Source organism: Syngnathoides biaculeatus, chromosome 1, assembly GCF_019802595.1.
Source record: "Syngnathoides biaculeatus isolate LvHL_M chromosome 1, ASM1980259v1, whole genome shotgun sequence".
NCBI lineage: Eukaryota > Metazoa > Chordata > Actinopteri > Syngnathiformes > Syngnathidae > Syngnathoides > Syngnathoides biaculeatus.
The window spans coordinates 5231191-5253838 of record NC_084640.1 but is presented as its reverse complement, the minus strand read 5'-3'; the positions used below and the strand labels follow the sequence as shown (position 1 = coordinate 5253838).

Genomic DNA, 22648 nt, shown 5'->3' with positions numbered 1-22648 from the left:
AGTGCTTGGTTAATGTATTGTTACAGGTTGCCAGTTGGTTTGTCAACCCAATGTTTTTCAATCCATTGTTTTGTAGGATTATTTGAATTCGCATAAAGAGTATTTTTTAAATTGCTGTTGATACACACTCCCTGGAGTCTGATCTTCAGGAAGGCCACTGTTTGCTTTAAAACATACAGTCATTCTGATTTTATATTCTTCAAATGGCTCATCGTTGTTTTGTTTTGCTCTTCCAATGGCAGCATAATTTGCTCTTTGTCTAAATCTAGCTGAAGTGTGCTCTATTAACCCTTGAACGCAATGATTAAGTTCCCTGCTACTGTAAGAAAGTAATTCATTTTTATCTTTTGGATTCCAATCTTCCCTGATGTATGCCTATCTCCCTTCATTGCTGTCATCCAAATTTGTTGTACTTCCACACCATTTAAGTGGTAAGACTTTCTCAAGTCTTCCATTCCCTGGATGAATACTACATCAACTTTATGAGATGTGATGCATTTTATGGCCGCTTTCACATCTCGAGTCCAGTTTTTTTCCCTTTTTTTATTTTTCCAAGTTTGTGTTTCTTATTTTATCCTGCACCTTAACTTTTTATTTTTTCGTGTGTTGAGCTGACCAGCAAAGCCATATTGTGTTATCCACAAATTTAGATTTTATTTTAAAAGGACATTGGCTTTCTACAAACCTCCAATCCACACATGAAATTTTGTTTCAGATGTTTTGTGTCAACTATTTTGTTTTTTCCCCCGTTAGAATCAGTGGTTCACCTAGCGTGACTATACTGACAATTACTTTTTGTTTGAGGTAATTCTCAAGCTTCTACCACAAGTGGCTTAGAATTCTTACCTCTGCATCCTCAAACAGTTGTCACTCAATTTCCAGTTCAAATGAGGTAGCGAAACCGCACTCACACTTTTACACATGCATACGTTTCACGGAGCTCGAGTAGGTACAGGACACGCATTGCCCTTTTCTCTGTTTTTATAAACTAATTTGTCTACTCAATAGGGACAATTATTCTCGATGTTTGCAGTCACCTATACGACCAAATTCAGTCATTCCTCATGAGTGTGTGACTTTCCTACTCACCAGAGTTGTCTTTACTTCCTTTGGCTTCTTGTCAATGCTCATTCTCCAGACGCGAAGCCGAGGCCCAGTCCCGGGAAGGGTCTCAAGTGGCGCTGGCACAATCTTTGCCTGGATGTCGACCCAACCCCTGGAAACCACAGGTATCTTGAAATCCGGCTCGAAGGATCAAATAATGTCAGGTTTACCAAGCAGACATTCATTAAACAGGACAAAAAAAGCAAGCAAAGACACCAGTTCAAGTTTGACAGCTCGCGGGGAGAGAGGAGAGGAACTGTCTCAAATAATTCACCATTGCACTCTCTGATTATCCACTCTTCAGGACCTCTATTTAGTTTTAAGACGCCCCTTATTAATATGGATGTTACAAAAAGGAGATGGCAAGCAAAAAATAGTTGGAAACAAAGTGTACTTGTTTGTTCGTGTGTGTGCATGTGTGTGGAACATTGCTGAGTGCATGTGTTGTCATCATTTCTTTAACAGACAACAGATGCACCTAGTTGTAACTGTTCTGATGATTAGATTTTCTTGTTCTTGTGCTATCTCCTATTAAGCAGCTGCCACGTTATCTAAAGCAAAGCATTTCTTTATTGGAAGCAGATGTATGATAATTATATTCACAACTATTCCTACATTTACCCAATGATCCTAAGAGCTAAGTTGTCTGGGGCTTCACTGCCCTGGTAGGCTCAGCCAAGACAAATACGCCCTCGATGAGTGACTGGACAAAGGGCAGCTAAAAGACTCCTCTGGTGAAAACACTAGTTTCCCTTGCTTGGATGTGGTCACCGGGGCTTCCCTCTGGAGCCAGATGTGGAGATGGGACTTGAAGGTAGGTGTTTGGGCCTCAACCCATGGGGGCCAGCCAAGCACACCTCGAAAAGGTAACGTGCATACCCATTTCCATGGGGTCACCATCTTTGGGAGGGGCCATAAGTGCAGTGTGAGCTGGGCTGTGGCCGAAAGCAGGGACCTTGGGAAGCCAATCCTCTGCTACAGAATCTGGCTCGAGGGATGTGGAACGTCAGGTCTCTGATAGGGAAGGAGCTCAAGCTGGTGTCCGAGGTCAATAAATTATGACTAGATATAGTTGGACTCACCTAAACTGCTTCAGCTATGGTACCAGTCCTCTGGAGAGGGGTTAGACTTTCTCCCACTCTGGAGTTGCCCACAGTGAGAGTCGCTGAGCAGTTGTGGGTATATAGTACCTTGTAAAAGTATTAGGCCCCCTTGAACTTTTCAACCTTTCGCCATATTTAGAGGTTTCATACATAAAAAAAAAATAAAAAATCAACAAGTGGGACACAATCGTGAAGTGGAACAAAATTTATTGGATATTTTAAACTTTTTTTCACAAATCAAAACATCAAAACTGGGACGTGCAATAATATTTGGCCCCCTTGCATTGATTCTTTGTAGCTCCAACTTTTTCTGCAATTACAGCTGCAAGTTGCTTGGGGTATGTCTCTTTCAGTTTTGCACATCAAGAGACTGAAATTCTTGCGCCTTCTTCCTTGCAAAACAGCTTGAGATCAGCGAGGTTGGATGGAGAGCGTTTTTGAACAACAGTCGTCAGCTCTGCCCACAGATCCTCAATTGGGTTCAGGTCTGGACTTTGACTTGGCCATTCTAACACCTCTTCTTCTTTTCCTTTAGGCTTGTCCCGTTAGGGGTCACCACAGCGTGTCATCTTTTTCCATCTTAGCCTATCTCCTGCATCTTCCTCTCTAACCCCAACTGCCCTCATGTCTTCCCTCACCACATCCATAAACCTTCTCTTTGGTCTTTCTCTCGCTCTTTTGCCTGGCATCTCCATCCTCAGCACCCTTCCACCAATTTACTCACTCTCTCGCCTCTGAACATGTCCAAACCATCGAAGTCGGCTCTCTCGAATCTTGTCTCCAAAACATCCAGCTTTGGCTGTCCCTCGAATGAGCTCATTTCTAATCCTATCCAACCTGCTCACTCGGCGCGAGAACCTCAACATCTTCATTCCTGCTACCTCCAGTTCTGCTTCCTGTTGTCTGTTCAGTGCCACAGTCTCTAATCCGTACATCATGGCCGGCCTCACCACTGTTTTGTAAACTTTGCCCTTCATCCTAGCAGAGACTCTTCTATCACATTACACACCAGACACCTTCCACCAGCTGTTCCATCCTGCTTGGACCCGTTTCTTCACTTCCTTACCAAACTCACCATTGCTCTGGATTGTTGACCCTAAATATTTGAAGTCCTCCACCCTCACTATCTCTTCTCCCAGTAGCCTTACTCTTCCCCCTCCACCTTTCTCATTTACGCACATATATTCTGTTTTACTTCGGCTCATCTTCATTCCTCTCCTTTCCAGTGCATGTCTCCATCTTTCTAATTGTTCCCCTGCATGCTCCCTGCTTTCACTGCATATCACAATATCATCTCCAAACACCATGGTCCAAGGGGATTCCAGTCTAACCTCATCTGTCAGCCTACCCATTACCACTGCAAACAGGAAGGGGCTCAGAGCTGATCCCTGATGCAGTCCCACCTCCACCTTAAATTCTTCTGTCACACCTACGGCACACCTCACCATTGTTCTGCTGCCATCATACATGTCCTTTACTATTCTAACATATTTCTCCGCCACACCAGACTTACGTATGCAGTACCACAGTTCCTCTCTTGGTACTCTGTTACAGGCTTTCTCTAGATCCACAAAGCCACAATGTAGCTCCTTCTGACCATCTCTGTACTTTTCCACGAGCATCCTCAAGGCAAATAATGCATCTGTGGTACTCTGTCTAGGCATGAAACCATAATGTTGCTTGCAGATACTTAATTCTGTCCTGAGTCTAGCCTCCACTACTCTTTCCCATAACTTCATTGTGTGGCTCATCAACTTTATTCCTCTATAATTCCATCAGTCATCAGGACCAACTGCCTTTCCATTTTTTCATCCTTTGTACTGCCTTTATGACTTCCCCCTTTTTAATCATTGCCACTTCCTGGTTTAGCCTTTGCCACCTATACCTTTGCCTGACGTTGCATCTCGATGTACTCCTTTCGCCTCTCCTCAGTCCTCTCAGTGTTCCACTTCTTCTTCGCTAATCTCTTGCATTGTATGACTCCCTGTATTTTGGGCTTCCACCTCCAAGTCTCCTTCTCCCCTTTCCTACCAGAAGACACACCAAGTACTCTCCTCCCCGTCTCTCTGATTACGTTGGCTGTCGTAGTCCAGACTTCCGGGAGCTTCTGTTGTCCATCGAGAGCCTGTCTCCAAAACCTTGGTGTTCTGATTGACTTGGCTTTTAAAGTCATATCAAATCAATCACAAAAACTGCCTTCTGCCATTTGAAGAACATATCTGGAGTCAAGGCTTGTATGTGTCAAGCAGACCGGGAAAAGCTCATCCATGCTTTTATCTCAAGTACACTTGACTACTGTCATGAGTGGGGCTGGAGCACTGCCAGGAGGGTCGTGGCTTGGTCGCCGCTCTGGGTGGTGCCACCTCTGGCACTCGCCACAGCTGTTGTGCATTCGGCATGTTAATTAACCATGTATTTATGTTGGAGTTTATGTCACGGGCATTTGCCAGTTCATTGAGTTTGCACTGTTACCGTGTGCAGACACTACTTCTACAATAAAACCCACTGGACATTATCCAAAAAGAGTGTTCAACAGCTGCAGCTCTTTCAGAATGCTGCAGCTTGTTCTGACCAGAACAACGCAGTCAGAGCATATAACTCCAATCCTAAACTCCTTGCACTCGCTTCCAGTCATCTTTAGAATAGATTTTAAAGTTCTGCTACTGGACTATAAATCACTAAATGTTTTACGTATTGAATACATGAAAGAAATGCTTACAGAATCCAAACCCAATAGACCTCTGAGATTGACTGACTCAGGTTGAATAGTTGAGTGCAGAGTCCAAAGTAAACATGGTGAAGCACCATGAGTTATTATGCTGCACACAAATGGAATTGCCAACAGCGATGAGGTCAGCCCTAAAGGAAATGAAATGTATAAAAGTTAATCAACAAGGCGATGTATTTGCAATACTGCTTAATGTGTGAAAGTCTGTGGATGAAAAGTTGCAGTGTGAGAATGTGGCAAGAAAGTGATTACAGCAGATAGCGTGCTAGAACGGAATGTTCTCGACGGTTGGTGGTGACCACAATCAGGTGTGGGGCGACGCTTGACCGAGAGGGAGCCGGGAGAAACAAAACCTCAACAACCGCAGGTGGGAGGAGTCGGCCCACCATCGTGCGGATCAAGAAAGACCAATGAGAGAGCGCTAAGGATAACTGCAGGAGACACCTAACCAATAGTGAATTCGTAGATTGTACTTTTAAATTGTCCTGGGCAACTCGGATGTGGAGTACCTCGGCTGGAGGGAACAGAGACGTACAGGGTTGTATTGAGAGGGACCCGAGACCCAGGTGTTTGTACTAGTTTTGAAGGAATAAATCTACTCGCGTGTGAAAACGCCGGCTTCCTGGTCCTTTCTTTGCAGAACGAGCGCGCAAATTGTTGGATGAGTGGTGGTCGGGTAAGGTCAGAATTTGGAGTCAGATGATTAACGGACTTTTGTATTGATCTAAAAATAATATCCAACAATTCTTGGTGACCCCGACGTGATGCAAGAGGGGTAAAGAAGTCCTGGATTTAGCAAAAACCACAGAGTCTGGGACTCGGGGTCTGGGACCGACGTCCACACCAGGTGACGACCTGATAAGAAAGCCCTGAATTCGACCTTCCTTCCTCGAGTGGCCACATCGAAAAGGTAAGCAGAATACCTCTTACGAAAACGTCTAAATTCTACATATTGGAGTGTGTAAATTGTAAGAGGAAGGATTATCAGAGGTGGCAATATTGTGAAAGTGTGGACGTTAGTAGGGTATAAAATCGGGGATTTACCTACTAGAATAGTTTGGAACTTTTTGTGGTTAAGATACGGTGTAAAATCTGGGATTTACGTATCAGTGTGGAAGCGGTGTGTGGAATATCAAACTGTTCTGTGTGAAAAGTGTCCGGGACGCGCGCGGGTGGATTGTGAAATGGCGAATGAAACTAAGTGTGACAGTGGTCTCGGGTGTGAGAAGCCATATGAAGGGAACAATGTGTGGTCGGAGATAAAGGGCCATTACGCAAAATTGGAGACTCAGTTAATGAGTGGAATTGAAGGAAAGAAAATTAAGAAGGAAAGGGAGCGTAGCCAGAAGGTGTTTTTAAAGTTAAAGAAAGACGAGCTGTTTCAAGGAGAGCCCGGAACGTGGGATATGTTAAAGTTGGCGAGGCAGTTACAGAAAAAGGAAAGTAGAATGTTGGCGAATATTCGAGGCTTGAAGGAAGATAAAGATCAAGCATGTTGGAGACAGCGTGTTAAGTTGGAGAAAGAAGTGAAAGAGTTGGAGAAAGATAGACGTGGCATACATCAGTTGGCAACGATTGCAACTGCGTTGGCGGCGATAAGTATGGAGGAGTGTGAGGAAGTTGTGAAGAAAGTGCCTGCGTGGGTTGAGAAAGTGGATGAGAGAAGAAAGACGATAGAGGGGGTAAGAGGAATCTATCCCCAGTTGCCAGAGAGCGGACAGGCTCAGCAATATGTGTTTGAGCCACCGTCGTACCCGACGGCACCAGTGATGGCCTCAGTGGTCACATTGGGAGGCCGCATGGTAATGGACGTAGACGATGACGGGTCAAGAATGACCCCAGGGACGGTTCAGCTGATTAAGCAGGCGGTGAATAAGGAGAGAAACAGAATGCGGGGAGAGCAGCATAGTCAAGTGATATCGCGCACAAAGACACAAGAGGCGGCTTGTAGAAAGAAGGGCACCCCAGCTGAGGGGAGCAGGGGCGCGCCAGAGCAGATGAAGAAAGAGGCATCATGGAAGTTGTTTGAAGGATATAGAGTGCAATGGGAAGAAAGAGGAATGTTGGATGAAGTGATGACGGGGATGACAAATTATGAGCAGGCAACGCTGGGCAATTTAAAACGCAGGGAGGTTGCACCTGAGAGTGAGGAGGAAGAAGGTGCGGTAATGCGAGAGCAGCAGCACATGCTCAAGGCGCTGAGTGAAGGGGAACGACAAAAGGAAATGGATGATGAGTCGCTGGGGGCGGGGCGAGGTTATAATACTCGCAGTAAGGGCAAGATGATGGCACAGCAGGAACAGGGCCAAATTATGGCACCCCTAGTGGCAACACACGCGGGTCGCCGCTATGAGCCCCTGGTGCTTCGGGATGTGGCTGCGTTGGTGGAGAAAATGCCACCCCTGCATAAAGGGGCACGAGCCTGGATTACAAAATTTTTGGCGGCGATGTCAGGACAGGGAGTAGTAGCATTGGGGGATTTTAGACAGGCTATCTTGGGATCACGTTCCCTAATTCAATTACAGAATATTGAGGTAGCATCCGGCACCCGCCATTTGGGAAGTGAAACGCCACTGGCAGAGGTGTCTGAATAGAGGGGCCTGGGAAGCTCGGGAAGCACTGGCCAGGCAGAGCCAATGCTTCAGTTGACGGTGGCGGGTACTCCAATCCAGATGTTGGTGGACACGGGAGCAACACACTCTTCGATCAACATGCCACTGCCAAGCACAGCGTTGTCGAAACGAGTTACAATGTTGGTCGGCTTCTCGGGACGTCCTCAGAGTCTGCCTTTCACCCGGCCTTTGAAAACGGAAATCACAAGTACTGGACAGAAATTGTATCATTCCCATGTCCATGCAATGGATACTCCCATTAATTTGATGTGTCGAGACATGTTAACAGCACTGAGAGCCCAAATTCTTTGTGGCAAACAGGGACTCACAGTGACATTTCCTGACGGAAAGGTCTTGGAATGCACCCAACCAGTGACGACAACAGGCCAGTGGTTGATGCCCCCACTCTCCACAGTACCAGAGACTCCACGAATATACTGGGCTCGGCTGAGTCCAGAGACCCCATTCGGAGGAGGTGTCTACTCTACGTATCTACTGTGGAAACCATGGATCCAGGCTTTGGCACTGTACCACCCCCCAGTGGACCCATTGCATTGCACTCTATATTACGAAAGGGATTCGGATGAAGTATACAGAGATGCGTTTGGAGAAATCGAGGGAGATGATTGGACACTGCCGTCACCATGCATCTTTGTAGGCCCAGAGGGAGTGGCAGCGAATGTATAGTTGTCGCCAGAGCAAGAACAATGGTTCAAAATGGGTGAGGAAGGTCTGCCCCATGTAACACTGGAAGTGTCGCCAGGCCATGAGCCCCGTCAACTGGGGCTGATGGTAAAAAGATTAACACAACAGCATGATTGGATGATAACGGAAATTCCAGATGTGTGGCACTCTGCCTCAGCTAACAGTTTTAGGATTATGGCAAAAATGGTGGACGAGGCAGACTTCAAGTTGTTTTTTCTGGACCGCCATCATGGGTGGGAGCAGACTGATCATGAGTCCGCACAGGCTATGTTGGGTCAAATGCCGCAGGTCCTGTGGCCGCAGGGTCCATTTGATGTTGGTTTGTCTCATACAGTTCAACCGATCCACTTGGAGGTTGAATGTTCCATTCCGGTCCGCCGTCCTCAATATCGATGGCCTCAGGAAGCAGATAAAGGTATGGAAAACACAGTGGCCGGATTGTGAGATGCGGGGGTGTTGGAAACGTCAGCCTCCTCGTGGAACACACCCCTACGGCCAGTTCAAAAGGCGGATGGGGTGATGTGGAGGATGGCCCATGATTTGAGGCCTGTCAATGACATCACCGTAACTCCTGTTCTGCCAGTTCCCGATCCCCACCGCATCCTATCATCCTTGGACCCACAAAAACAGTGGAACACAGTGATTGACTTGGCAAATGCGTATTTCTGCTTACCACTGGCAGAATCAATATGACACGTGTTTGCATTTACCTATAAGGGAGTGAAATTGCAGTACAAAAGACTCCCACAAGGGTTCAAAAACTCACCGGGAATTTTCAATCAGGTCCTGAAGGACTTGCTATCCTCATGTGAGTTGCCCCAAGGCTCAGTGCTCCTGCAGTATGCAGACATCTCAACAGTGCATTGAAGCCACACGAGCAGTGCTGGTCAAGCTCGCTGACCTGGGCTTTAAGGTGTCGAGGAAAAAGTTACAGTGTTGTCGCAGGTCTGTGGTTTTCTTGGGACGCGTAATCACACCGGCCGGTTTGGCCATGCCCCCAGATCACCGCAGTTCCATATTGCGTCACCCACGTCCGGAAACAGTGCAGGACATGCTGTCATTTTTGGGGCTGTGTGGCTATAGCAGAGCCTACAGCCCATGTTATGCGGATAAAACAACAGATCTGCAGTCTCTGGTTAAACAACAGGGGGTCCGGAATTTGAAAGCCACCCTGCAGTGGACCCCGGAGGATGATGCATTGTTTGTACAATTAATTCAGGAATTGGCATTTGCAGCAGCCCTGGCCACACCAGATTACAGCAAGGTCTTCCATCTAGATGTAGCCATCAGCGATAAAACAGTGAATGCAGCACTGTATCAACGACATGGGCCACATAGGGCAGTGTTGATGTATTGTAGTTTGCCACTAGACGGGATTGAACAGAAGCAGGTAGACTGCGTCAGGTACGCTGCAGGCCTGGCCAAAGTCTTGCAGAAAATGGCACACGTGGTTATGGGATATCCAGTCCAGGTATTGACGGACCACGCGGTATCGGCATTTGTGGCATCAGCAGCTTTTACGTTGACACCCATACACCAAACACACATGATGAAGACTTTGACGGCACCGAACGTGACATACGTGCATGATGGTGTGAACATGGCCAACCACCTCCTGGAGGGAGGACATGAGTGTGCTTGGAAGGTACAGAGGGATCAAAAGGTCCATGAGGACCTGTATGCGGAACCATTGGATGCTGGACGGGTTATGTTCACGGATGGGTGCTGTTGGCGTGCAAAGGATGGCGCACTGCATGCGGCAGCAGCAGTGGTGGAGTGGAAAGGATCATTTTTCCTCCCGGTAACGGCTCAGAAGTTGACAATAAAACCCGCCGCCCAAGCGGCGGAGGTGTTGGCTTTGGAGCAATGCCCAGGACAACAACTGACTGTCTATACAGATCCGGCATATGCAGCCTCAGGATTGATCTTAAAGGGTGGCTGCATAATGGCTGGTTGACAGCAAAGGGCAAAGAAATTGCCCTTAAGGCTCTCATGGAGCGGTTGTATGAAGCAATTAAGGGTCCTCACGAATTGGCCATTGTAAAAGTCCTGGGACATTCAAAGGCCAACACCATGGTGGCGAAAGGTAATGAGAGAGTGGATGCCCTTGCAAAAGAAGTGGCGGGCTACACGCACCAGGGCGAAATGATGCTGGCGACCTCGGCTAATGTTTGGGATGGGGAACCCCCAGGCCTGCCGGTGGTGCCAGAAATCGCGCTGGATGACATCATGAAGGCGGAGGGGGAGTCATCGCCGGAACAGAAATCAATGTGGGTCGCCTCAGGGGCGATCAGGCGATCGGACGGTCTTTGGGTGGGTCCCAAGGGCCAACCTGTATTACCTGAGGGACAACTCATGACCTCGGTGTTGTCAGAGGCCCATACGGTGGCACACGTGGGGCCTCAGGCAATGCTTCCAAAACTTCGTCAGAGGTGGCACCCAAGGTTGCAGGAGGTGGTCTGGCAATTTGTGGCGGCCTGTAACCTATGTCAAACATTTAATGCGAGGCCAACTTTAAAACCCAAGCCTGGGGCATCCTCTCCGGTGGCATGGCCTGGAGCGGAAATTGTACTTGACTTTACGGACATGATTGACAGGGTCAATGGGAAGCGGTTCCTCTTCGTCATCGTGGATTCCTATTCACATTGGCCAGAGGCATATCCGTGTGCAAAAGAAGATGCCACGTCAGTAATTAAAGCCTTGGTAACCCATTACATTCCGACTCATGGTTTCCCTGCTTTGATCAGGTCTGACAATGGTACACATTTTAACGACAGGGCGGTGGCGAAGGTGGAGAATCTCTTAGGCCTCAAGCATCGTTTTGGGTGTGTGTACCACCCTCAGAGCCAAGGCAAAGTAGAGAGGGTTAACAGGAATCTAAAGGAAAAATTGGCTAAAATCATGGCCCAGACAAAGATGTCGTGGCTACAAGCTTTGCCCCTGGCTCTGTTGGTGGTCCGCCAAACTGTTCACAAAATTACTGAGTTAGCACCATTCGAACTGTTAATGGGTCGCCTAATGCCAGGTCCTAGCTCCACCTTAGTTCCGCCTGCTGACTTGCTGACTCCGGGAGTGCTGGAGAGCGCTCCCTCTTGGGACTCCAAAGGGGATGGGTACTCTGAATTGCTGTTTGGTGCATAAGCGCAAACAACAGTCAGGGCCTGTCCCCCTACCTGAAGGCGGAGGGAGACCCTCTTCTCCACCGGGGTAAACCTCAACATACAGGCACTGAGCCGGGCAATGATTATACCCACGCCTGCTTGGAGCCTCTCACCGTGGGCAACTTCAGAGTGGAACAGAGTCCAACCCCTCTCAAGATGAGTGGTGCCAGAGCCCAAGTGGTGTATAGAGGTGAGTCCGACTATATCCAGTCGGAACGTCTCGACCTCATGCACCAACTCGGGCTCCTTCCCTGCCAAAGAGGTGACATTCCATGTCCCTAGAGCTAGTTTCTGTAGCTGGGGATTGCATCGCCAAGATTGCCTTTGGCCACCGCCCAGCTCACATCGCACCCGACCCCTATGGCCCCTCTAACAGGTGGTGAGCTCACGCGAAGGGGGACCCATGTTACCCTTTTGGGCTTTGGCAAGCCGAGCCCCATGGGTGCAAACCCGGCCACCAGGCACTCGCCTTGGACCCCCCCTCCAGGCCTGGCTACTTAGGGGGGCGCTGGTGACTCGCGTCCGGGCAAGGGAAACTGAGATCCAATATTTTTACACCTCATAGGGGTTTTGGAGTCGTACAGTAATCCTTCATTTTTTGCGGTTAATTGGTACCGGAGCCACCCGCGAAAAGTGAAAAACTGTGAAGTAGAGGGGGATGTATGCTAATGTAGGAACCAGAATGTTTGAAATGTGTAAACAGTTTTTGTACTTTGCATACTTGAGACAAAACAGGCATTTAAATATTTAATTGTAAAACCTTATGAATATAATGTATACAGTATTATATATGTATAATATGATTATACATTATAGAACACTTACTGTATTATATCACTCTATATTTACCATTCATCTAGCTTTTGCTTCCGGTCCCCAAACTGGGATCAGCTTAAACAGGAGGCTCTTACCAGCCCGATCGTAATGAAATAAATCCTTCTCAATTTGGACCGAATGTTGTGAATACTCCACGTGGGATGCTCCTGGGGATGACTTCAGTGGACTAAAATCATTATCTGAGCAATCTTAGTATGGCAGCAGAGATAAACAATTGTTTATGGCACACTCAGCCGCAAGCGAGGACAACGCCGTAAAGCGGCCCGGCTCAGCCAATATGGAGACCACTTGGATGATGTCGAATGACACTTCCGCAACATTGCGCATGGAAGACGCGCTCTCCGCTCATATATATATATTTTTTGTTTAGACATTGAAGTGAATAATGTTATATGCATTTTTCTTAACATCTATTTTAGAATGGTTATAGGGATGACTTGACCTTTAAGGATAACGTTGGAAATATGTTGACTGGTGCCAGTAGTGTGCTAAGTAGATGGAAAAAGTACTTTGAGAAGTTAATGAATGAACAAAATGGCACAGAAGGTAGAGTAGAAGAGGCAAGCGTGAATGACCAGGAAGTGGTAATAATTAGTAAGGGGCAAGTTAGAAAGGCAGTACAAAGGATGAAAAAATGGAAAGGCAGTTGGTCCTGTTGACATACCGCTGGAGGTATTGAAGCAATTTGGAGAGATGGCTGTAGAACTTTTGACCAACTTATTCAACAGAATACTAGCGGGCGAAAAGATGCCTGAAGAATGGAGGAAAACTGTTCTAGTTCCCATTTTTAAGAACAAAGGCAATGTTCAGAGATGTGGGAATTATAGAGGAATAAAGTTGATGAGCTACACAATGAAGTTATGGGTAAGAGTAGTGGAGGCTAGACTCAGGACAGAAGTAAGTATCTGTGAGCAACAGTATGGTTTCATGCCTAGAAAGAGTACCACAGATGCATTATTTGCCTTGATGATGCTAGTGGAAAAGTACAGAGAAGGTCAGAAGGATCTAGATTGTGTCTTTGTGGATCTTGAGAAACCCTATGACAGTATACCAAGAGAGGAACTGTGGTACTGCATGTGCAAGTCTGGTGTGGCGGAGAAATATGTTCGAAGAGATAGCGTGGGTGGACGACTTCAAATACTTGGGGTCAACAATACAGAGCGATGAAGAGTGTGGTAAGGAAGTGAAGAAACTGGTCCAAGCGGGGTGGAACAGTTGGCGGAAGGTGTCTGGTGTTCTATGTGACAGAAGAGTCTCCGCTAGGATGAAGGGCAAAGTTTATAAAACAGTGGTGAGGCCCGCCATGATGTACAGATTAGAGATGGTGGCACTGAAGAAACAACAGGAAGCAGAACTGAAAGTAGCAGAAATGAAGATGCCGAGGTTCTCGCTTGGAGTGAACAGGTTGGATAGGATTAGAAATTTGCTCATTAGAGTGACAGCCAAAGTTGGATGTTTTTGAGACAAGGTGAGAGAGCAGACTTAGATGGTTTGGACATGTTCAGAGGTGAGTATATTGGTAGGAGGGTGCTGAGGATGGAACTGCCAGGCAAAAGAGTGAGAGGAAGACCAAAGAAAAGGTTGATGGATGAGAGAGGACATGAGGACAGTGGGTGTTAGAGAGTAAGATGTACAAGATAGGTTTGGATGGAAAAAGATGACACGCTGTGGCAACCCCTAACGGGACAAGCCAAAAAGAATATTTACCATTCATCCAGAATGGTATCCAGAATATAAAAATTGTTCTTCTTGCATTACTAACAAAGACAGTTCTGTGGTGGGGACTGTGGTTTGTCTCCCCATTAATGAGACAACAACTCTCTTCCTACCATGGTCCCAAATTACTTTAAGGAATGCAGGTTCAGGTGCATGGTACACACACAGTGCACAAAGTTACGGTCGTGATTATGTGCTGTATTTGTTGGCTAAACGATATCACTGGAGCAACTTGGTGGCTGAAGTGGGACAGGATTGGACTAGTTGGACCACCGATGTGTGTGCAAAAGCCCTATGGCCCCTTGTTCAAATATCCTCGAAATATACAGGAATCAAAATAATAATCAATGCCATGAAGTGGGGTTGCTGTGGCGACCCTTCTACACCCCTAGTGTTAAGCCCACAAGCCTGCGGGGAAGACCCATATCATTTCATTCACGTTTGCATCTCGTCTGCATTTTCAGATTCTGTAGAACCTGTGGTGGTGCCCACTGACCACACTTTGGGGGTTTGACGAACTTCCAGCAATTGCACATCATTTTCACTACTATTTTAACATTGTGTGGGTGTTGTTGCATCCCCTGCATTTGTGCTTTGCTCAACCGACTTATCTCAACCGCAATTGCCCCTACAAATTCTAAAGCAAATGACTTGTTCCCTTTGCTTATTGGACTAAATCCTGGTGATGATGCAAATGTGCATCGATACTCTGATGACCCAGAACGTCCAAATCCCCCAGTAGAAGGATACATATCTATGAGAAGTTTTCAACAAACTTGTCAAATATGAGAATGAAAATTGGGCCTGAAAACAATTTCTGTATTTGTAATTAAGTATATTACTAAAAGGAATAAAGCTTTTAGGGACGTTCCTCTCAATGTTTCTTATTTTGCAAACATAGGATAAAAAGTGAAGGAATGTGAGAATTATTATTGATTTATTATACATGTGCTGCAATGAAGAATTTGCTTTGCCTCGCAACAAAGAATTTGCTTTGCCCGGCACATGATTATCATGGGATTTAAGATGGTGCAATGATGATTGGCTTGGGCTCACAATGAAACACGCTACGCTGGCATATAAAGGGTTAATATACATATTTGTTGTATAGAGTTACTTCTCTTTTGTGAAAAAGATTTAAAGGTCGACAGAAGATGCTTTCCATCATGTGAGGCAACTGCAATCGGACTGTTTGAGACAAGATTGCAGAAGACCTGTTGCAACTGATTGCTTAACCTTTTATTTACATGCATATCATAATTTTCCACCTACAGTGCCTTGTGAAAGTATTCGGCCCCTTGAACATTTCAGGCTTTTGGCACATTTCAGGTTTCAAACATAAAGATATAATAATTTTTTTTGGTCAAGAATCAACAACAAGTGGGACAGTATCGTGAAGTGGAATGAAATTTATTAGACATTTTAAACATTTTAACGAAAAAAAACCTGAAAAGTGGGGCGTGCAATATTATTCGGCCCCCTTGGATTAATATTTTGTAGCGCCTTTTTTTGCTGCAATTACAGCTGGAAGTCGCTTGGGCCATGTTTCCATTAGTTTTGCACACTGAGAGACTGAAATTCTTGCCCATGGTTCCTTGAGCGTTTGTGAACAGCAGTCTTCAGATCTGCCCACAGATTCTTGATTGGATTCAGGTCTGGACTTTAACTTGGCCATTCTAGCACCTGGATACATTTATTTGTGAACCATTACATTGTAAATTAAATTTGGTTGTATGTTTTGGATCATTGTCCTGTTGGACGATAAATCTCCATCCCAGTGTAAGGTCTTTTGCAGAGTCCAACAGGTTTTCTTCCAGAATGGTCCTGTATTTGGCTCCATTCATGTTGCCATTAATTTTAACCATCTTCCCTGTCCTTCTGAAGAAAAGCAGGCCCAAACCATGAGCCTGCCACCACCATGTTTGACAGTGGGATGGTGTGTTCAGGGTGATGAGGTGTGCTGCTTTTATGCCAAACATATCGTTTTGCATTGTGAGCAAAAAGTTTGATTTTTGTTTCATCTGATCGTAGCACCTTCTTCCACATGTTTTGTGTGTCTCCCAGGTGGCTTGTGGCAAACTTTAAATGAGACCTTTTATGGATATGTTGAGTAATGGCTTTCTTCTCGGTACACTTCATTAAAGGCCAGATTTGTGCAATGTACGACTGATTATTGGCCTATGGACAGAGTCTCGCACCTCAGCTGTAGATCTCTGCAGTTCATCCAGAGTGATCATGGGCCTATTGACTGCATCTCTGATCGACCCTGGGTTTCCTGGTGCCAAGTGCACATATGGACACACTTATGCCTGAACATGGTGTTCATTATGGATAATCCGTGATGAGAACAGACATCCAAAAACAGTGCCCCCGGGGGAAATAAGTATACCAACACCTGCTTGGCACCTTTCACAGTGGGTAACTCCAGAGTGGAAGAGAGTCCAACCCCACTCAAGAGGACTGGTACCAAACCAAAAGACTCCCACTATATCTAGTTGGAACTTCTCGATCTCACACACCAGCTAGAGCTCCTCCTTCCCTACCAGAGAGGTGACGTTCCACATCCCTAAAGCCATTTACTATAGCCGTGGATGGGATGATCAAAGTCCTTGACTTCAGCCACCGGCCAGCTCACATTGTACCCGACCCCTATGGCCCTCTTCACAGGTGGTAAGCCAATGGGAAGGCGGACCCATGTTACCCTTTGGGACGGTGACCAGCCGAGCCCCATGGGTGTAGGCCTGGCCAAGGTTTTGGATCGGCGAAGTCAAAGTCCAAATTTAAATCCAATTGAGATGTTGTGTTGTGACCTTAAACAGGCAGTTCATTCTAGAAAACCCTCCAATATGGCGGAGTTGAAACAATTCTGCAAAGAGTGGGACAAAATTCCTCCAGAGTGACGTGAAAGACACATCAGTTATTGCAAATGCTTGATTTCAGTCATTGTTGCCAAGGGTGACACAACCCGTGATTAGGTTCAGGGGCCAATTACAATTTCACAGAGGGTTAAGCGTCGCCACAGCGTGTCATCTTTTTCCATATCTCCTGCATCGTCCTCTCAAACACCAGGTGCCCTCATGTCTTCCCTCACAACATCCATCCACCTTCTCTTTGGTCTTCCTCTCGCTCTTTTGCCTGGCAGTTCCATCCTCAGCACCCTTCTACCAATATACTCACTCTCTCACCTCTGGACATTTCAAAACTATCGAAATCTGCTCTCTTGAACTTTGTCAACAAAACATCTCAGTTTGACTGTCCGTCTAATGAGCTCATTTTTAATCCTATCCAACCTGCTCACTCCTAGCGAGAACCTCAACGTCTTCATTTCTGCCACTTCAACTTCAGCTTCCTGTTTTCTCTTCAGTGCCATTGTTTCTAATCTGCACATCATGGCTGGCCTCACCACTGTTTTATGAATTTGCCCTACATCCTAGCAGAGACTCGACTGTCACATAACACACCAGACACCTTCCGCGAGCTGCTCCAAACTATTAGACCCATTTCTTGACCTTCTTACCACACTCACCGTTGCTCTGGATTGTTGACCCCAGGTATTTGAAGTTCTCCACCCTTGCTATCTCCTCTCCCTGGAACTTCACTCTTCCCCCTCCATCCCGCACATTCACGCACACATATTCCATTTTATTTTGTCTAGTCTTCATTCTTCTCCTTTCTAGTGTATGCCTCCATCTTTCTAATTAGGGATTCCAGTCTAACCTCATCTGATCCCTGATGCAGTCCCACCTCCACCTTAAACTCTTATGTCGTTCCTATGGCACACCTCACCACTGTTCTGCGAGTGCCCTGGATTGTTGACCCCAGGTATTTGAAGTCGTCCATGCTTGCTATGTCTTCTCCGTGGAGCCTCACTCTTTGCCCTCCACCCCTCTCATTCATATACATATACAGAGGTACCTCTACTTATGAAATTCGTAACTTGCATTTTTCTAAAGTAGAAATGCATTTTACATGTAAATAGCCTAATTCGTTCCAAGCCGCTCACCTTCACCGCCGCCAAAAATAACCATTCAAAGTGTACATAATGTAAAGAATAATAAAAACATGATGTTCATTTACTTTTGATGTTGATCGACGATGTAAAGAGAACGGTGAGTAGTAAGCAAAAGGTGTCATGGGGACGGAGGAGGCATGCACACAACTTGTAGCCTGGCAGGTTCTTCTCCAATATTAAAAATATACGACGAGGCATCTTTTACCAAAATAGGCCAGTCTCGTCACAATTGAAAACTTGCTGTGGAATGTAACCTTCTTCTCCAGTTGTTCTTATTTCAAAACCAATTCTTTCAGTGCCTTCCAGTCTATATTCGATGCCGAACAATGGAGTGAATTTCAGTGCTCTTCTTGACTTTTTCAAAACACCCATGTGATACTCTAAACTGCACATGTGGCTGCTGTTCCGAAGTTTCCTCAGCACCATCCTTATTTTGGTGGTCAGTAAATATGGAGGTTACATATTCTTTAGCGAATTCAGTCAACAGCATGCCTTTTTCATATTTCTCCATGATTTCTTGCTTTGTTTTGATGTACAACTCTCGTGTTCTTCTCACTGCCACTGGCCTTCAATTTCTTTGGGCCCATGGTAAAAAAAGATGAATAAATTCACAAAGAAATTGTCCAGTCTGAGTGTGCTCTAGCATACGACAATGGATTCAGCGACGAACATACATGAAGTTCATCACGGGTAAAGATTGACGTCCTTCTGAGCCAATGGAGGGATGTGAAGATTCTACGTGATAGCCAATGGGACAACCCCTCTATCACGGCACACAAACTAAGACACAAGAAGTGCATCCATGGCTATAGATTGACGTTCCTCCGAGCAGATATGATGGCAGGAAGATGCTATATGATGGCCAATGGGAGAGCAGCTCTATCACGCCACTTTTAAAGATACAGTACAGGATCTTTACATTCGGTGGAAACCAGTGCCATTTTTTTTCCTTTTGTATCCTTAATTTCCTTTGTTACTACAGAAAAATTTTTCGTAACCTGAATTTTTCATCAGTAAAGACACTCTTAAGCAGAGGTATGACTGTATTCTCTTTTACTGAGAGTGAGCTTCATTCCTTTCCTTTCCATTGAATGCCTCTACCTTTCTAATTGGGGATTCCAGTCTAACCTCATCTGTCAGCCTATCCATTACCACAGCAAACAGGAAGGGGCTCAGTGCTGATCCTTGGTGCTGTCCCACCTCCACCTTAAGTTCTTCTGTTACACCTACGGCACACCTCACTACTGTTCTGCTGCCCTTATACATTTCCTCTACTAGTCTAACGTATTTCTAACATATTTACACCATTTTATCTCTTGGTGCTCTGTCATAGACTTTCTCTAGATCCAAAAAGACACAATCTAGCTCCTTCTGACCTTCTCTGTACTTTACCACTAGCATCCTCAAGGCAAATATAGCATCTGTGGTACTCTTTACAGACATGAAACGATAAAGTTGCTCACAGATACTTACTTCTGTCCCAAGTCTAACCTCCACTACTCTTTCCCATAATTCCAAATTGCTTCTATACCTCCACAGGTATGTCATCAGGACCAACTGGCATTCCATTTTTCAACCTCTTGAGTGCCTTTCTAACATCCCCCTTACTAATCATTGACAATTTCTGGTCCATCACACTTGCCTCTTCTACTTTTCTTCATTCATCAAGTTCTCAAAGTATTCTATCCATCTATTTATCACACTGCTTGCACAAGTAAACACATTTCCATCTCTATCCTTAATCATCCTTATCTGCTGCACATCCTTCCCATCTCCATCCTTCTCTCTGGCCAACTTGAAGTGATCCCTTTAGGTGTCAAGGGTTCTGGTCCATTTTGGTCATTAAGATGTTCTGCAGTTAATGGTTGACTGTTCACTATGGCCATTAACTCATACAGGAATGTGCTCACCGAAGAGCTGTCAAAGACTTCTCACATTCCGTATCTGTCTTTCCCAGACATCACCCATGTAACTGGAAGGAGGTGGGTTCATAAAGTTACAACCAAGTTCTTTCACACATGCTTGCTCCGGCTCCTTCATTAATTCCTGAAAGTCATTGTGTGGCCCCACGAAATTTGTACCCTGTTCACTTTGTAGTTTGCTTACATTGCCCCTGAGAGTAATCAGTGTGATACATTAAGGAAAGTATCAGTAGAAAAGTCATCTAATACAGTGCCTTTTGAACGTATTTGCCCCCCTTGAACTTTTCAACCTTTCGCCACATTTCAGGCTTCAAACATAGTTATAATTTTTTTTTTGTCAAGAATCAACAACAAGTGGGACATAAAGTGTGGAAGTGGAATGAAATTGGATATTTAAAACTTTTTTTTAACAAATCTTCTTTTCCTTTCGGCTTGTCCCGTTAGGGGTCGCCACAGCATGTCATCTTTTTCCATCTTAGCCTATCTCCTGCATCTTCCTCTCTAACCCCAACTGCCCTCATGTCTTCATTTCTGCTACCTCAAGTTCTGCTTCCTGTTGTTTCTTCAGTGCCACCGTCTCTAATCCGTACATCATGGCCAGCCTCACCACTGTTTTGTAAACTTCTCCCTTCATCCTAGCAGAGACTCTTCTGTCACATAACACACCAGACACCGTCTGCCAGCTGTTCCAACCTGCTTGGACCCGTTTCTTCACTTCCTTTCAACACTCACCATTGCTCTGGGTTGTTGACCCTAAATATTTGAAGTCCTCCACCCTATCTGCTATCTCTTCTCCCTGTAGCCTCACTCTTCCCCCTCCACCTTTCTGATTCACGCACGTATATTCTGTTTTACTTCAGCTAATCTTCATTCCTTTCCTTTCCAGTACATGTCTCCAGCTTTCTAATTGTTCCTCTGCATGCTCCCTGCTTTCACTGCATATCAGAATATCATCTGCGAACATCATAAAAACCTGAAAAGTGCGGTGTGCAATATTATTCGGCCCCTTTACTTTCAGTGCAGCAAACTCACTCCAGAAGTTCGGTGAGGATCTCTGAATGATCCAATGTTGACTGATGATAAATAGAATCCACCTGTGTGTAATCAACTCTCTGTATAAATGCACCTGCTCTGCATTCTGTTTAAAGTGCAGAGAGCATCATGACCATCAAGGAACAAACCAGGCAGGTCCGAGATACTGTTGTGGGGAGGTTTAAAGCCGGATTTGTATACAAAATGATTGTACAAGCTTTAAACATGTCAAGGAGCACTGTGCAAGCAATCATATCGAAATGGAAGGAGTATCAGACCACTGCAAATCTACCAAGACCCAGCTGTCCCTCTACACGTTCACCCCGAACAAGGAGCAGACTAATTAGAGATGCAGCCAATAGGCCCATGATCACTCTGGATGAACTGCAGAGATCTACAGCTGAGGTGGAAGAGTCTGCCCATAGGACAACAATCAGTCGTACACTCCACAAATCTGGCCTTTATGGAAGAGTGGCAAGAAGAAAGCCATTTCTCAAAGATAGCTATAAAAATTTTTTTTATAATTTAGAGATCCTCACTGAATTTCTGGAGTGAGTTTGCTGCACTAAAGGGGCCGAATAATATTGTATGCCCCACTTTTCAGTTTTTTATTTGTTAAAAAAAGTTTTAAATATTCAATAAATTTTGTTCCACTTCACGATTGTGTCCCACTTATTGTTGGTTCTTGACAAAAAAAAGAATTCTATATCTTATGTTTGACGTCTGAAATGTGGCGAAAGGTTGAAAAGTTCAAGGGGGCTGAATACTTTCACAAGGAGCACACATAGTCACATGAACAAATTTGCACTCCCCCCACCTTTTAGATTGTAAGAGTTGGTAGGGACCTAAATCTAATAAAAAGAGAGGGTTCACGGAAGACTGCTTCAGAGCATGGTCGAGAATTGTAAATTTCACTTCCTCTCTGTTCTCTTTAAAGCTTTAAACACCATAATTCGGTGTCTTTCTCTCGCCATTGTTTGCTGTTTAACGAATGTCACAAGTGGATTAACCTGACAAAAATGGATGAACTTCATCTTTTTGATCAAGACCTACAAAGACTTTGGACATCCTGCTGCCCTGTGCTCTATGGAGACTTGGCATTGTGGATGCGTTCCCAACGGAGCTGTTATGCTAACCAGCTTTCATTTTAATCAAGCGGACCGCATCATGGAGTTCGTACGGAAATTGGTGGAAAGGTGGTGGAATATGCTTCTATATCAATGAGAAATAGTGCACTGACATAATTTAGCTCAGCACAGACTGCAGCTCGTTTTTGGAATAGTTGTTCTTGAACTGAGAGCCATTTTACTCGCTGCATGAATTTGCCTCTTTCATCCTTGTAGATGTTTACATTCCATCCCAATCCACCATGAATGTAGAACTGTTAACACTCCACCGAGCAGGTAAAGCTGTGATTTACAGCCAGAGTTTGACAAGTCCACTAGGCTAAAGAGGTTGCATATCATAATGGGGGTAGGGCCCTATTACAATCGCACAATAAATCATCTGACTAAAGAAATTAACACTACAAAGAGGGATTATGCGGCTCGCATAAACACATGACTCCAGCGAGTCTGATATGGATTACAATCGCTCACTAATTACAAGCGGTGCTCCTCCCAAACCCCCCAGTACACAACAATAGGAGGCTAGCCAATGACCTCAACAGATTTGTAAAGAACACTTTCACTCCACACACCCACCAAGTGCACCACT

General features: G+C 45.3%; 1 protein-coding gene across 9 annotated transcripts in view; it reads left to right on the top strand.

Moving 5' to 3' along the window:
• Nucleotides 1-22648, top strand: part of LOC133510966 (uncharacterized) — a 79542-nt gene that overhangs the window by 4785 nt on the left and 52109 nt on the right. For 5 of the 9 annotated variants that reach the window (XR_009797797.1, XR_009797823.1, XR_009797790.1 and 2 more), the window contains one exon: nucleotides 1139-1229. Coding sequence is in view for 6 of the 9 variants with exons in the window: in XM_061839977.1 (XP_061695961.1) it covers nucleotides 1139-1229 (91 nt within the window). In the remaining 3 variants the exon portion in view is untranslated. Of the gene's footprint in view, nucleotides 1-1138; nucleotides 3629-22648 lie in introns of those variants that run through there. The other 4 variants (XM_061840050.1, XM_061839858.1, XM_061839546.1 and 1 more) reach the window with 2 other exon arrangements.